Genomic DNA, 16,133 nt, shown 5'->3' on the forward strand with positions numbered 1-16,133 from the left:
AGAAATATTCCTTCGGTGTCGTGGGTCAAAATCCTGGAACTTCCTCCCTAACGGAATCGTCAGTCAGCAGGTGGACTGCAGTGGTTGAAGAAGGCAGCTCACCACCACCTTCTCCAGGGGCAACTAGGGACAGGCAATAAATGCTGGGCCCAGATGGTGATGCTCACATGCCATGAATGAATAAAAGAAAAATGGATTGGAGATACAGATCAAGCACGATCTAAATAAAAGACAGACCACCCTGTGATAGGTGCTATACAAATGCAGGACTTCTATTTTGGAAACGGCATACAGAGGCTCAATTCGCTCACCTCCCACATTCTGAGGAAGGGAGTAGGGTCAACGGGCCAAATGGCCTACTCCTGCCATTGGTTTCTACATATTCTTACCTAGCAAGTCATGCTTTCAGATGGAGTGAAGTAAGAAACCAGGGTTTAAAGAGCAGAATGGGTGGTAGGCCAAAATGGACAATTCCAGTTTCTATAAAATCCAATCAACAACCACCACTGGAGAGGTTATTTTAATGCAACAGCCCAACAGGAGACTGGGGATTGCCTTTACACAAAGGGTAAAGTTTGCACAGTTGTAAACAGGCACCTGATGCAGGGCAGCTGGGTCTAAAATTCGAGATAACAAGGTGTAGAGCTGGATGAACACAGCAGGACAAGCAGCATCAGAGGAGCAGGAAGGCTGACATTTTGGACCTAGATGAAGGGTCTAGGCCCAAAACGTCAGCCTTCCTGCTCCTCTGATGCTGCCTGGCCTGCTGTGTTCATTCAGCTCTACCCCTTATTAACGCAGATTCTCCAGCATCTGCATTTCCTGCTATCCCTGGGTCTAAATTTGCCACAGTTTCTAAACGTGTGCTCCGACAATCCACAACATGGCCAGCTAGTCAGAATTTCTCATTTCGTGTAGGCTCAGGCCTAGTCTTCTCTGCCACGGTTTCTTGACCAGGTTCTGAAACTAAGCATTGACAGTCAGAAGCACCTGTGTACTTACCTCCTCTCAGGTCCGCAGATGCTGCCAGGTAAGCAAAGTTGTCTAGGCTTATGACATCGATGATGGGACTCGCTATGCGGGTGTAATCCTAGGGTGGAGGGTGAAGACAAGATGGCTACAGTCAACATGGCAGAACCGCAGGTGTACAATGGGGAAAACAGAATTAATTACAGGACACCTACAATACAAGAAAGCATTCACAGAACATCACTTCTTCACAACGGTCCAAAGCCAATGTAAAGTCAATGGATTCATGTTTGAAGTGGGGTCAGGCTCTTAAGACTGGGCAAATCGTAGCACAGCAGGATCCCACAGGCAATGAACCCAATGGAAGTGATCTAGCAGTCTGCCAGTTATTGTCTAACGTGATTTATGTAAATCATGATGAAAAAGAGGACTGGAAAACTGGCAATCCTCACGTTTGCCAAATTGCCAACTCCCTTTATTTGAGAAGGGAAGGAGACACGGCTTTGAACAGTCAACACGGCTTTGTGAGGGGTAGGTCATGCCTTACAAACCTTATCGAGTTTTTTGAGGATGTGACTAGAAAAGTTGATGAGGGTCGAGCTGTGGATGTGGTGTATATGGACTTCAGTAAGGCATTTGATAAGGTTCCCCATGGTAGGCTCATTCAGAAGGTCAGGAGGAATGGGATACAGGGGAACTTAGCTGCTTGGATACAGAATTGGCTGGCCAACAGAAGACAGCGAGTGGTAGTAGAAGGAAAATATTCTGCCTGGAAGTCAGTGGTGAGTGGGGTTCCACAGGGCTCTGTCCTTGGGCCTCTACTGTTTGTAATTTTTATTAATGACTTGGATGAGGGGATTGTAGGATGGGTCAGCAAGTTTGCAGACGACACAAAGGTCGGAGGTGTCGTTGACAGTGTAGAGGGCTGTTGTAGGCTGCAGCGGGACATTGACAGGATGCAGAGATGGGCTGAGAGGTGGCAGATGGAGTTCAACCTGGATAAATGCGAGGTGATGCATTTTGGAAGGTCGAATTTGAAAGCTGAGTACAGGATTAAGGATAGGATTCTTGGCAGTATGGAGGAACAGAGGGATCTTGGTGTGCAGATACATAGATCCCTTAAAATGGCCACCCAAGTGGACAGGGTTGTTAAGAAAGCATATGGTGTTTTGGCTTTCATTAACAGGGGGATTGAGTTTAAGAGTCGTGAGATCTTGTTGCAGCTCTATAAAACTTTGGTTAGACCGCACTTGGAATACTGCGTCCAGTTCTGGGCGCCCTATTATAGGAAAGATGTGGATGCTTTGGAGAGGGTTCAGAGGAGGTTTACCAGGATGCTGCCTGGACTGGAGGGCTTATCTTATGAAGAGAGGTTGACTGAGCTCGGTCTCTTTTCATTGGAGAAAAGGAGGAGGAGAGGGGACCTAATTGAGGTATACAAGATAATGAGAGGCATAGATAGAGTTGATAGCCAGAGACTATTTCCCAGGGCAGAAATGGCTAACATGAGGGGTCATAGTTTTAAGCTGGTTGGTGGAAAGTATAGAGGGGATGTCAGAGGCAGGTTCTTTACGCAGAGAGTTGTGAGAGCATGGAATGCGTTGCCAGCAGCAGTTGTGGAAGCAAGGTCATTGGGGTCATTTAAGAGACTGCTGGACATGTATATGGTCACAGAAATTTGAGGGTGCATACATGAAGATCAATGGTCGGCACAACATTGTGGGCTGAAGGGCCTGTTCTGTGCTGTACTGTTCTATGTTCTATGAGACAAAAAGAAAACAGGTAGCTATAGGCCAATGAGCTTAACGTCTGATATTGGGAAAATACTAGGGTCTGTCATGAAGGGTGTAACAGCAGATTGTTTAGAAATGCATAACATGATCAAGCAGAGTTAGTATTGTTTAGAAGAATGAGAGGTGACCTCATTGAAATATGCAAGGTTCTTGAAAAAGGGAGATGCAGAAAGCTTATTTCTTCCTATGGAGAGTCTAGGACTGGAGGGCATCATCTCAGAGTAAGGGATCGCCATTGAATGGTGGAGCAGACTGAATAGCATTATTCCTGCTCCTAATGGCCTTTTGTAACTGACTGACATTGGTAAGACACAAGACAATAGTCTAAGAGGGTTGTATTTGAGAACCTCCCATGCAGAGATGTAAACAGAGGAGAATGACAGAACATAAGGATTTGAAGGCCCTTACTTAGAGGTGAGGACCAAGTAGCCTCAGGGGCAGTGTATGTACAGAAAACAGTCAGAAATACTCCAGACTAGGACCTCAGCAGTCAAGTGGCAGTGTGGGCTTAAAGCGGCAGGAGGAGGGAGAAATATTATCCAGAAAAGCAGCAGCATTTATTGTTCTTTGAGAAAGAATACAAAGGAATCTTTCACAGCCACATGACAGAGCACACCGCCTGAAGTATTGCACTGTTGTTTATTGCAGCACTCACCCTGAGTCAAAGGGTCCACTCTGGCAGAGACTAGAGTATCTAATCCAGACAGATTCCCCAGTGCAGTGTTCAATCACCATCTGAGGTGCCATCTTTCAGACGCCCGTCTGTCTGTCTGATGGGAGTGCAGTAAAGATCCCGAGGCACGTGTCTGTAAGGGGGAAGGGATGATCCCCACCACTACCCCATCTCCTGTGAACAGTCAATGTTTATCCCCCAATCAACATCGCAAGAACAAAGGATCACATCGCTGCCTGTGGGATCTTGCTGTTCACCAACTGGCTGCCACAGTTCCTACTTTTCATCATTGACAATGCTTTCGAAAGCATCCTCATTGGCTGCAGAGGACTGCGGCATCCTGAGGTTTTGGAAGATGCTACATGAATGCAGTTCTTTCTCTACTTCAACTCGATACAGCCTCAGTACCTACCCCCAGGAGCAGAGCAATGGGCGGGGTGCCCGGGGCATGGTGGAGGGAAAGAGAGAAAGCAGAGAGAAAAATGTTCAACGCAGTCAGAAAATATATATAATGCCTTAATAATCACTCTGATCAAGAAACACTTTGCTGAGGGAAATGTATTACATTCCTCTCTATCTTCACCAGACCAGACCAGACCAGTGATATCCCATTCAGCTTGCTCTGAAAGTCAGCTGGATTGGTGCCCCTTCGTAGCAAGGAGATCTCTTACCACTGGGCCTTGACAAACTGATGTACTTCCTGTGACAGAGACTATCAGGAAATAGTGTCCCACTGAGTGGATGAAGGTTCCCTAGGGAAACAGGCAAACTCTGGGAGACAAATCAATGCCACCCTCCGAAACTCACTCCCATCCTGATTTGGAAATGTATCGCCATTCCTTCAGCATCACTGGGTCAAGATGCTCGAACTTCCTCCCTAAGGCCACTGGGATGTAGTCCCCCCCAGGACTGCAGCAGTTCAAGATGACAGCTCACCCCCACTTTCTCAACAGCACTTAGGGACAAATGCTTGACCATAGCACCATGTGGAACAGGAACAGGAGCATGTTGTTCAGCCCTTCGAATCAGCTCCACCATTCTATAGCTTTACAACTGATCCCACACTCCTCATGTCCACTTGCCTCCTGTATTCTTAGGTTCACGAATAGATCAGGAATCTATTCATCGCAGCCTTATCTCTCTATCTTTGCTTGAGGATGGTTTACCCCTAGCTGACCACATGTAGAACATAGAACATAGAACAGTACAGCACAGAACAGGCCCTTCAGCCCACAATGTTGTGCCGACCATTGATCTTCATGTATGCACCCTCAAATTTCTGTGACCATATACATGTCCAGCAGTCTCTTAAATGACCCCAATGACCTTGCTTCCACAACTGCTGCTGGCAACGCATTCCATGCTCTCACAACTCTCTGCGTAAAGAACCTGCCTCTGACATCCCCTCTATACTTTCCACCAACCAGCTTAAAACTATGACCCCTCGTGCTAGCCATTTCTGCCCTGGGAAATAGTCTCTGGCTATCAACTCTATCTATGCCTCTCATTATCTTGTATACCTCAATTAGGTCCCCTCTCCTCCTCCTTTTCTCCAATGAAAAGAGACCGAGCTCAGTCAACCTCTCTTCATAAGATAAGCCCTCCAGTCCAGGCAGCATCCTGGTAAACCTCCTCTGAACCCTCTCCAAAGCATCCACATCTTTCCTATAATAGGGCGCCCAGAACTGGACGCAGTATTCCAAGTAAAGTGTTTTACCCATCGCACCATACCCTCTCTTCTCCCTGCCCCTGAACTGCCAACGCCATTCAAATATGAGAATGACTTCCAGAGACTCACCTCTTTCACTCTTTGTAAGAGGGGTTGCAGCCAGTCCGTGTTCACCTCGCAATGACTGTCAAGGAAGGTCAGGACCTCTGCAGTCGAGGCATCTGCTCCCTTCACCCGAGACCGGATCAGGCCTGTAAACAGAGAAACATTTTATCCTGAAATGGCCACTGCCTGCCTTTTAAGCCACTTCACAGGAGTTTGGGATGTATCAGACAGGTAACCAAAAGTGTGGTCAAAGAAGTAGGTTGAGGATTGCCTTAGAAGGAGGAGAGAAATAGGAAAGTGGAGAAATCTAGAAAATCCACAGATTGGGGCCGTGGTAATTGAAGACACAGCACCCAATGGTGAAATGATTCAAAATCATGAATTAAAATTAAAAAAAAAGAGGCCAGAATAAGAGGAGTACAGGAATTTTAAAGGCTAGGTCAGTTAGACAGTACAATCGTACACTTTTGGTTTTACTCCAACTGACTCACAAAACTTAGAACCATAGAAATAATACAGTGCAGAAGTTGGGGGTGGGAGGATTCATTCGGCCCATTTTGACCATGCCAACCCGAAGACATCCAGACACCCTTTCTAATCCCATCTTCCTGTACATGGATCCATTGATCTGCAGTTTACAGCGCTTAAAGTGCAAATCCAGGTACTTCTAAAAAGACAATAGGGTCTCTGCCTCCACCACGGATTCAGGCAGTGAATTCCAGACACCAACCAACTTATTCCCCATCTCTCCCTCTCTACAGAACCAGCCAAGTCCTCATTCCTTAAATGCCACAGATTCATCACCTACTCCCTTTGGTCTCAGGCATCGTTGTCAGACCCTACTAGATGACAACGGGGAAACAGCAGTGCAGCTTACAGAGTAAAGGGAGGGCTGAGGATATGGAGGGGCTCACAGACCCTGGGCTGTTGAATGGTTGCATTGATCCACCAGTTATCCAGCCTTGCCCCCTGGGCAAAGGGACCACCTTTAGAATTGACACATTGTCTTTCTGGACCCACACAGCTAGGGGACTTCAGGTTTGGTCCTGGACTGTGCCAGTTGTTTTGATCTAATGACACATTGGTTGCCCTCTGATAGGAAGAAGGACCAAGAAGGAATGCAATCCAGACAAGTTTCTACACAAATCACTGAACTCTCATGTTCCCTCCCAGAGAACAATCAGCAAGGGAATGGTAATTGGGAGTCATGGTGTGTGTTGATCCTGAGGATGGATACACAAGAGGGTCATGCTCTCGGTTAGACAAAGCCTTGGTTCAATCATACCTGGGTCTGTATGGATGGAAGTGCTGGCTTCAGAAAAAATGCACTGTAGATCAGCCAGAATGAACCATGAACAGTAAGGGATTAATTACTAACTGAGATTACATTAACTTTCTGGGGAATACCCATTTACAAGACACTCAGGGCAACAAGAGAGAAACTATCCTCCTGGTGAGAGAAACTAGGTAAGGGAGAATAGTCAAAAAAGATTCAAAACAGATTCGTTTTAGGGGATAATGGTTGAAATACCTCAAAATCCAAAAGGAAGGATTTGGGGCCCTCCTCTCTGAGTAGTAATTGATGCTAGATCAGTTATTAATTTTAAATCTGAGGTTGTTAGATTTCTCCTAACCAGAAGTATAAAGAGATCTGCAGCAAAGTTGGATACATGGAGTTAAATCTCAGTGAATAACGATAGGAAAGACTGAAGAGTTGAACGGTCTCCTCCTCTGCCTCAGGTCACAGGACTCCTATAGGGTCTAACCAGAGTTTAACGAACTGTAACTTCTACCTGTTCATACTACAACTCTCGTCAGATAAAGGTAAATACGTTTTTGAACAGCAAAGGTATTAAGGGATATGGGCCACAAGCAGACTGTATGGAATTAGGTCACAGAACAGCCACTGAAGGCTGAATGGCCTACTCCTGTTCCTATGTTCAATGTTGAAGCTTTATTTTTGTGTCTGTCCACAGTAACTTCGGTACAAGAAATTCTGAGCTTCTTTTCTTATTCCCTCTTAAATATTCTAGCTAGAAAATTAGTTCAGCAGCTGATCTTGCAGACCCCTACACTGAACTCAATCCCACCTCCATTGTTTTGCCTAATTTAGTTAACTTACCAATGTCCTTTGTAACTTTCAGCTCTCAGCTACATACATTATTTACTGCATCAACTAACTTGGTGTCACCAGGAGACTGAGGCAAATTTCTCTCTGGTCCTTAATCTCAACCATTTGGGTCTGAGTGGGATGGTTTTTGAAGGGTCCATGTGGACTCCATGGGATGAATGGTCTGTTTCCACACTGCAGGGATTCTATGATTTCTCTTTAATACAATAAAACATGTGGCCACTGCGCAGGTCTCTGAGGGATGAGTCATAAGTTGTCACTTTGAGAATGTATCATCTTCTCCACACTGTCCGTCTCAGTAAGGTTACCTCCAATGCATGCGCTGTCCTGGTTCAGAGGTGAGAGTGCAGACACTGAGCCAGAAGATTAAACAGGGACCATATTTGAAATTGACAGAATGACACAGCAGGGTGATAACATCAGTGTATCCTGACTTACCTTCCCTCTTTGTGTTTCTCAAACATTTAACTTTGGGAATCTTCATTAGGAGTTCACAGTCCTCGGCTGAAAGAGAAAAGAAGAGAGTCTGAGGAACATGCATGTGCCCGTTTAATTTTATAATATATTCAACACTAGAGGTTATTCATTGCCACCATAAATTCATTCAAATTACCCTGGGGAAAAGACCTTGGCTATTCACCTTATCTGTGTCCCTCATGATTTTGAAAACCTCTACAAGGTCACCCCTTACCCACCAATGCTCTACGGAAAGAAGTCCCGGCCTATCCAACCGCTCCTTATAACTGAAACCCTCCAATCCCGCAAAACTTGCATTTGTAAAGAACCTTTTAATGTGACCCAAGGTGCTTTTTGAACAGAGGTTGATACCAAGCCACGTAAGAATATGTCTGAGCAGTCAGAGAAGTGGATGGTCAAAGAAGTGTTGCAAGGATTGCCATAAATGGAGAAAGTGAGGCCAAAGTTTAGGGAGGGGATTCCAGAGTTTAATAGCACCTAAAGACTAGAATACCAATGGTGGAATGATGAAAACGGGCTTGCTGAAGTAGCTAGAGTGAGTGGAGCACTAAGAACCAAGGGGACTACAGAGTTAGAACAGGTTACAAAGCAAGGGATGGAGAGTATTTGAAATGAAGGATTAAGTATTTGTCATGACAGCGGTAAAAGAGGGACCATCTTTCTTTGACTTCCAGTGTTTGATTTTAATACCTATATCTTTCATGGTTTTAAAAAGGGGAGGCACCGACTTGAAAATGACCACATTGGCTTCCTGGAGTTTGGTTCAACCTAAGACTCAATGTGTAATAATCAAAATCATCTGAACTGAAATTCACTTTCACATGAAGAACCTTGCAGCAGCTCCTATTGTTACTTTACACCTGTATGATAAGTTTCACATGTTGGAAATAAAAAAAAACTGGCCTGCAATTGTACAGTTTGGAAATAACGACCCAAGACACACAAATGAGCTGTGCTTCAATTCACTGTTTTCGCACTGCATTGGAGAAGGATTTGTGACAATGGAACTGGAAGAATCTCTCTCTCTCTCCCCTTTTTCTTAGGAAAAGCAAAACAGCTTGGTCAAACATTTGACCTCTAAGATGTCTACAAAACTCATGGCTGCTGCTGATCACTAACCAACCATGGTATATGGGCAGGACATGTGGTGCACATTCGGATGTGCTTGGAAAATATCAAGATTACAAAAGCTAGGAGACAGTATACACTCAAAGTGCTGGAGAAACTCAGCAGCTGTAGCAGCATCAGTGGAGAGAGAAACAGAGTGAACATTTCAAGTCTAGACTTCTTCAGAACTAAAAGATGTAAAAAAATTCTTTTGAAGGTAGTAAGAACTGCAGATGCTGGACTCAGAGATAACACAGTATGGAGCTGGAGGAACACAGCAGGCCAGGCAACATCAGAGGAGCAGGAAAGCTGACGTTTTGGGTTGGGACCCTTCTTCAGAAATTTCTTTTAATGCTTTTATCAGAGGTAGAGTAGGAAGAAGAGGGGCAGATGGTGCAGAAGAGTAGTGCTAAAGACAATGGAGTTGCTACCAGTGATGAAAGAGATGTAAAACAGAAGCAAATTAAAGTTGTGAAAGGGGGCAACTGGGTTCGCTCTACTCAGTGCAGAGTTGGTGTGGCATAGTGGCTCAGTGGTTAAAACTGCTGCCTCATAGTGCCAGGGATCCAGGTTTGACTCCAGCCTTGGGTGACAGTGTAGAGTTTGCACACGTGTCTGTGTGGGTTTCCTCCGGATGCTCTGGTTTCTTCCCACAGCACAAAGATGTGCAAGGTGAGTGGGCTGGCCATGCTAAATTGTCCCATAGTGTCCGGGGTGGTGCAGGCTAGGTGGGCTAGTTATGGTAAATGTGGGGTTACAGGGATAGGGTTGGGCAGCTGGGTCTGGGTGGGATGCTCTTCGGACGATCAGTGCAGACTCAATGGGCCGAATGGCCTCTCTCTGCACTGTAGGGAGTCTAAAAAAAAAGACTGTGGGGTGGGGCGGTAGTAGAGCAGGACAGAATGGAAGAAAAAAGAAGAAGAACAGGCAGTCAGTCTCTGAACTTATTGCTTTTGATGTTGAATCCACAATTTCTATAAAGAGCCTAAACTGGAAATAAGGTGTTTTCCCTTGTGCTTCATTGGAATATTAGTGAACAGAAACGTTCACGTGACAGTAAGGTGGTTTATTGGAAAGGAAAGCCAATGGGAGGTCAGCATCATTCTTACAGAACAGTCACCCAGTCTGCCTTGGTCTCACCAATGCACTGGAAACCACAATGCCAGCAACCAATGGGATGCTAGGAGTGTTTCATATCAGTCAAATCTAGAGGTCACATGTGAATGCTGAAGGTTTCAACAGAAGATGAGCAGGTGAGCACGATGTGACAATGTTACAAGCCAGAAACAATAGTGCAAACATGAGATCGGACCCTATCGTGGGGTCAAACCTGGCAATAAGGTTATGGTGGATTTGGAAAACACAGAAAATGATTTGAATGTAGATGAGCAGTAGCTACTATACAACAAGGATGCGATCCTCTACAACAGAAACACAAAGGGTGGTCAACCGCAAGAAGCTAAATATTTGCATTATATTAAAGGATGTGCTTTATAAGAATAGTGGGACACCACAAACATGTTAGCCTGATGTCATAGAAACATACTAGAATATTTTATAAATGACTCAAAGCAAGTCCAGTGGACTGAATAAGGGAGGGTGTGAATGTCATCTACTTGAATAACATAAATGTGACTGTAACAGCTTCTTTAGGTATTGGAGTACTGCATATAACCTGGCCCCCCTGCAATAGGAAGGACGTTATTAAATTGGAAAGGGTCCAAAAAACATTTACAAAGATGTTACGATTGGAGGGGTTTGAGTTATAAGGAGAGGGTGAATAGGCTGGGACTTTTGTCTCTGGAGCTTAGAGGTGATCTTGTAGAGATTTATAAAATCGTGAAGGGCACAGATAAGGTGAATGGCAAGTGTTTTTCCCTAGAATACGCAAGTTCAAAACTAGAGGGCATAGGTTAAAGATGACAGATTTAAAAGAGACCTGAGGGACAATGTTTTCATGCAGAGGGTGGTCCACAGGTGGAATGAACTGCCAGAGGAAGTAGTGGAGGCAGGTAGAGTTATAACATTTAAAAGACATTTGGGCAGGTATGTGGATAGGAAAGGTTTTAAAGAGATATGGGCAAACAGGACTAGTTTAGTTTGGGAAACCTAGTTGGCAATGGACAAGTTGGACTAAAGGGTCTAGAATAAACAAAGAACAAAGAAAATTATAGTACAGAAACAGGCCCTTTGGCCCTCCAAGCCTGCACCGACCTGCTGCCCATCACAACTAAAACACCCTAGCCTTAGGGGGAACCGTATCCCTCTATTCCCATCCTAGTCATATGTTTGTCAAGACGTCCTTTAGAAGTCACTATATTATCTGCATCCACTACCTCCCCTGGCAGTGAGTTCCAGGCACCCACCACCCTCTGAGTGAAAAAAAACTTGCCTCATACATTACCTTTAAACATTGCCCCTTGCAGCTTAAACCCACTGCCCTGGTAACTGAATCCTCCAACCTGGGAAAAAGCTTCTGACTGTCCACTCTGTCCATTCCCTTCATAATTTTGTTGACCTCTATCAGGTCGACCCCTCAACCTCTGTTGTCCCAGTGAGAACAACCCAAGTTTCTCCAACCTCTCCTCACAGCGAATGCCCTCTATCCTGGTAAATCTTTTCTGCACCCTTGCCAAAGCCACCACATCCTTCTGGTAGTGTGGGGACCAGTACTGAACACAATATTCCAAATGCGGCCTAACTAAAGTTCTATAAACTGCAACATTACCTGCCAATTTTTAAACTCAGTGCCTCATCCAATGAAGGCAAGCATGCAGTATGCCTTGTTGACTATTTTTTCCACCTGCATTGCCACTTGCAGTGACTGTGCACCTGTACACCCAGATCCCTCTACCTATCAGTACTGTTAAGGGTTCTGCTATTTAGTGTATATTTTCCATCTGGATTAGACCTTCCAAAATGCATTATCTCGCATTTTCCCGGATTAAACTGTTTCCATGTTGCATGACTGAATGAAAAGGGAAAAAAAAACTCAGACAAATATTGGCCCATTTACAGATGGTGACATCAACAGTTATAGCGAAGGACAGGGAAATGGATGTGAGTTTGCTCGTTGAGCTGGAAGGTTAGTTTTCAGACGTTTCGTCACCTTTTTTTTTAATTTGAAAAAATATACATTATTCGTACAAAAAAATAAAACATATTTACACACCTACCCAGTCATGCAAGCCGCTCCGGGTTACCCAGGGGGTACATACACTAACTAAAGGAAAAAAACAAAGAAGGAAAAAAAAAACAAAGCAAAGAAAACACCCCGGCAGTCGTCACCCCGCACAGTCCCCATTGGCCCCCTGACCAGTTGGGGAAGGCACCAGCTGGGGCCAGTTACCAGATAGGGTTCTTTTTTCTATTCTGGACGAGGGGTTTCATACCGTGGTCTTTCCCCACCGTGCCTTGGCGGCGGCTGCCCCAAGCTTTAGCGCGTCCCTCAGCACGTAGTCCTGGACCTTGGAGTGCGCCAGTCTGCAACACTCGGTCGGCGTCAGTTCTTTCAGCTGGCAGACCAGCAAGTTGCGGGCAGACCAAACAGCGTCTTTAACCGCACTGATGGTCCTCCAGGCGCAGTTGATGTTGGTCTCAGTGTGCATCCCGGGAAGCAGCACGTAGAGCACGGAGTCCCGCGTCATGGAGCTGCTCGGGACGAACCTTGACAAATACCACCGCATCCCCCTCCAGACCTCCTGCGCATAGGCACACTCTAGAAGGAGGTGATCGACAGTCTCGTCCCCCCCGCAGCCACCTCGAGGGCAGCGTGCGGTGGCGCAGAGATTCCGGGCATGCATAAAGGATCTCACTAGCAGAGCCCCTCTCACCGCCAGCCAAGCAATGTCCTTGTGCTTGTTTGAAAGTTCTTGTGATGAGGCATTCTGCCAAATGACTTTGGCAGTCTGCGTGGGGAACCATACGACGGGATCCACCCTCTCCTTTTCCCGAAGGGTCCCGAGGATACTACATGCTGACCACTGCCTGATGGCCTTGTGGTCAAAGGTGTTTCCTTTCAAAAATTTCTCCACGAAGGACAGGTGGTACGGAATGGTCTAACTACTCGGAGCATTCCACGGCAACGAGGCCAGACCCATCCTCCGCAACACCGGGGACAGGTAGAACCTCAGTAAGTAGTGACACTTGGTGTTTGCATACTGAGGATCTACGCACAGCTTGATGCAGCCACACACAAAGGCAGCCGTCAGGGTGAGGGTGGCGTTCGGTACGCCCTTTCCCCCATTTTCCAGCTCTTTGTACATGGTGTCCCTGCGGACCCGGTCCGTCCTCGACCCCCAAATGAAGTGGAAGATGGCCCGGGTGACCGCAGCGGCGCAAGTCCATGGAATAGGCCAGGCCTGCGCCACATACAACAGTACCGAAAGCCCCTCGCACCTGACAACCAGGTTCTTAACCCGCGATGGAGAGAGACCGCAGCGTCCACCTGCCCAGCTTCTGCTTCAATTTGGTGATACGCTCCTCCCAAGTCTTAGTGCACGCCCCAGCTCCACCAAACCAAACACCCAGCACCTTCAGGTAGTCTGTCCTGACGGTGAAGGGGATGAAGGAGCAGTCGTCCCAGTTCCCGAAGAACATGACCTTGCTGTTACCCCTATTGACTTTGGCACCCGAGGCCAGTTCAAACTGGCCGTAGATGTCCAATAGTCTACTCACCGACCGACGATCGGTGCAGAAGACGGCGACATCGTCCATGTACAGGGAGGTCTTGACCTGAAGGCCTCCGCTGCCTGGGATAGTCATGCCCTTCAGGCTCACGTCCTTCCTGATGGATGCGGCAAAGGGTTCCACACAGCACACGAACAAGGCAGGAGAGCGCGGGCAGCCCTGCCTGACTCCAGATCTGACAGGAAAACTGTCCGATTCCCACCCGTTATCGAGACTGCGCTAACAATGTTGGTGTAGAACAGCCGGATCCAATTGCGGATGCCCTCCCCGAACCCCAATTTGGAGAGGACGTCCCTCATGTAAGCATGAGAGACCCTGTCGAAGGCCTTCTCCTGGTCCAGGCTGACGAGGCAGGTGTCAACCCACCTGTCCTGTACATAGGCGATCGTATCCCTGATGAGCGCGAGGCTCTCAGCACAGGTTTGGTCAGGGTGAATCACTGACTCCAGGACAGACCTGACCCAGTTGGCTATGACCTTGGCCAGGATTTTGTAGTCCACATTCAATAGTGAAATGGGACGCCAATTCTTAATTTCTTCCCTCTTCCCCTTCCTCTTGTAAATGACGGTGATGATGCCCTTCCTCATGGACTTGCACATTTCCCCTGCCCGAAGCGCACTATCGTAAACCTCTAGCAGGTCCTGGCCGACAAGGTCCCACAGAGTGGAATACAGCTCGACCGGTAAGCCGTCGCTCCCAGGAGTCCTATTCCTCTCCAAGGACTTGAGGGCTCTGGTCAGCTCGTCCAGGGATATCGGCCGGTCCAGCCACTCCCTCGTGCCGTCATCTAAGACCTCCGTGATAGACGACAGGAACAACTCGGAGGCCGTGCTGTCCGTGGGCTTCGTGTCGTACAGTCCGGCATAGAAGGATCTGCTGATCCTCAAAATGTCGGGCCGAGACAACGTCACCGAGCCGTCGTCCTCCTTCAGCTGGCTAAGCACAGAGCTCTCTTTGTGCACTTTCGGAAAGAAGAAACGCAAGCACGTCTCGTCCTGCTCCATGGAGTGGACCCTGGACCGGAAGATTATCCTGGAGGCCTCCGCGGTGAAGAGCGAGGCTTGCTGGCCCCTCACCGCACGGAGGTCCTCCGTGACATCGACCCCCATCAACTGCAGAAGGAGCAGGTTCTGCACCCTTTTCTGGAGTCGCGACAGCTTTCCCCGCCTCTCTCTCGCCTTCCGAACACCCTTGAGGACGAAGAACCTCTTGATGTTCTCCTTCACCGTCTCCCACCAGTCGCCCGGAGACTCAAAGAGGGGTTTCACGGTTCTCCAACCGGCGTACTCCCTCTTAAGCTCCTCGACGTTCTCTGGGGTCAACAGAGTCGTGCTGAGCTTCCACGTCCCCTTGCCGGCCAGCTTGTCGTCCTGTAAGTGACAGTCGACCAGCAGGAGGCAGTGGTCAGAGAAGAACACCGGCTTGACGCCGGTGGACCTGACCGAGAACACCCATGACACAAACAGGAAGTCTGTCCTTGAGCGAATAGACCCGTCCGGCCGCGACCAGGTGTACCTCCGCTGCGCTCTGTCTGCAGGGGTGCTGAAGACGTCGAGCAGCTTGGCGTCATTCACCGTGCCCATCAGGAATCTGGACGTGACGTCCAGTTGACTCCCCCCACCTGCTGTCCCCGCACCGGATCTTCCATCTGCATCGATGATACAGTTGAAGTCTCCGCCCAGGATGACCGGCCTGGATGTAGCCAGCAGTGGTGGAAGCCGCTGCAGGACGCCCAACTGCTCACTCCGTACCGCTGGGGCGTACACGTTGATTAGCCTCAAGGGAGCGTTCCTGTAAGTGACGTCAGCCACCAGGAGGCGCCGCCCCACCACCTCCTGAACTTGAGAGATGGTGAAGTCGCACCCCCGCAGCAGAATAGCCAGGCCCGAGGAGCGACAGTCGTTAGCCCCCGACCAGATCGAAGGCCCACAGATCCAGGCGCCGGACCATTTCCCGTACCTGCCGAGGTGCGGTATCCCGCATTCCTGCAGAAACAGGAGGTCCGCCTTGATGGTGGTCAGGTAGGCCAACGTGGGCACACATCTTGCGGTGGACTTGACACTGCGCACATTAATGCTCGCAACTCGTACCCCCATTGTGGGCAGTGACCGCTGTACCCTCCCCAAATCAAAGGTCCAGCCCCTCCATCTGTCCCTTCATGCCCATTGCCCGGGCTAACTGCTGGACGCTCTCCGGGCTGAGGAAACCGTCCGTGCTGCCTTCTGTGTGGCATCCCCCCGTCGGGGGTACGGAGGCAGGAGAGTCCAGCTCTGGGTCAGGCTGAGGACGCGCTGTTTCCTCCTTCCCACCTGGAAGTTCCGGGGGGCCCTCCAGTGCCCCAGTGGCACGTGACTGGGTGTCGGAGGGAGCCTCAGGACGCCTCCCGTCACCTGGAAGCGTGGTGCTGCTTTCTTTCTCCCTTGAGATCTTTAACTTCTGCTTCGGGCGGGCCCTCTCCGAATCCCCCTCGTCAGAGGAGCTCTTATAGCCCCCCTGTAGCTGCCTCTTCCCGCCTGATGG

General features: G+C 48.1%; 1 protein-coding gene across 2 annotated transcripts in view; it reads right to left on the minus strand.

Moving 5' to 3' along the window:
- Nucleotides 1-16,133, minus strand: part of galnt16 (UDP-N-acetyl-alpha-D-galactosamine:polypeptide N-acetylgalactosaminyltransferase 16) — a 100,706-nt gene that overhangs the window by 38,165 nt on the left and 46,408 nt on the right. For both annotated transcript variants that reach the window (XM_048537111.2, XM_048537110.2), the window contains exons 5-7: nt 7,779-7,844; nt 5,234-5,355; nt 1,003-1,090 (exon numbers count right to left, since the gene is read on the minus strand). In XM_048537111.2, the coding sequence (XP_048393068.1) occupies nt 1,003-1,090; nt 5,234-5,355; nt 7,779-7,844 (276 nt within the window). The remainder of the gene's footprint in view (nt 1-1,002; nt 1,091-5,233; nt 5,356-7,778; nt 7,845-16,133) is intronic.

This window comes from Stegostoma tigrinum, chromosome 10 (assembly GCF_030684315.1).
Source record: "Stegostoma tigrinum isolate sSteTig4 chromosome 10, sSteTig4.hap1, whole genome shotgun sequence".
NCBI classification, from domain to species: Eukaryota; Metazoa; Chordata; class Chondrichthyes; order Orectolobiformes; family Stegostomatidae; genus Stegostoma; species Stegostoma tigrinum.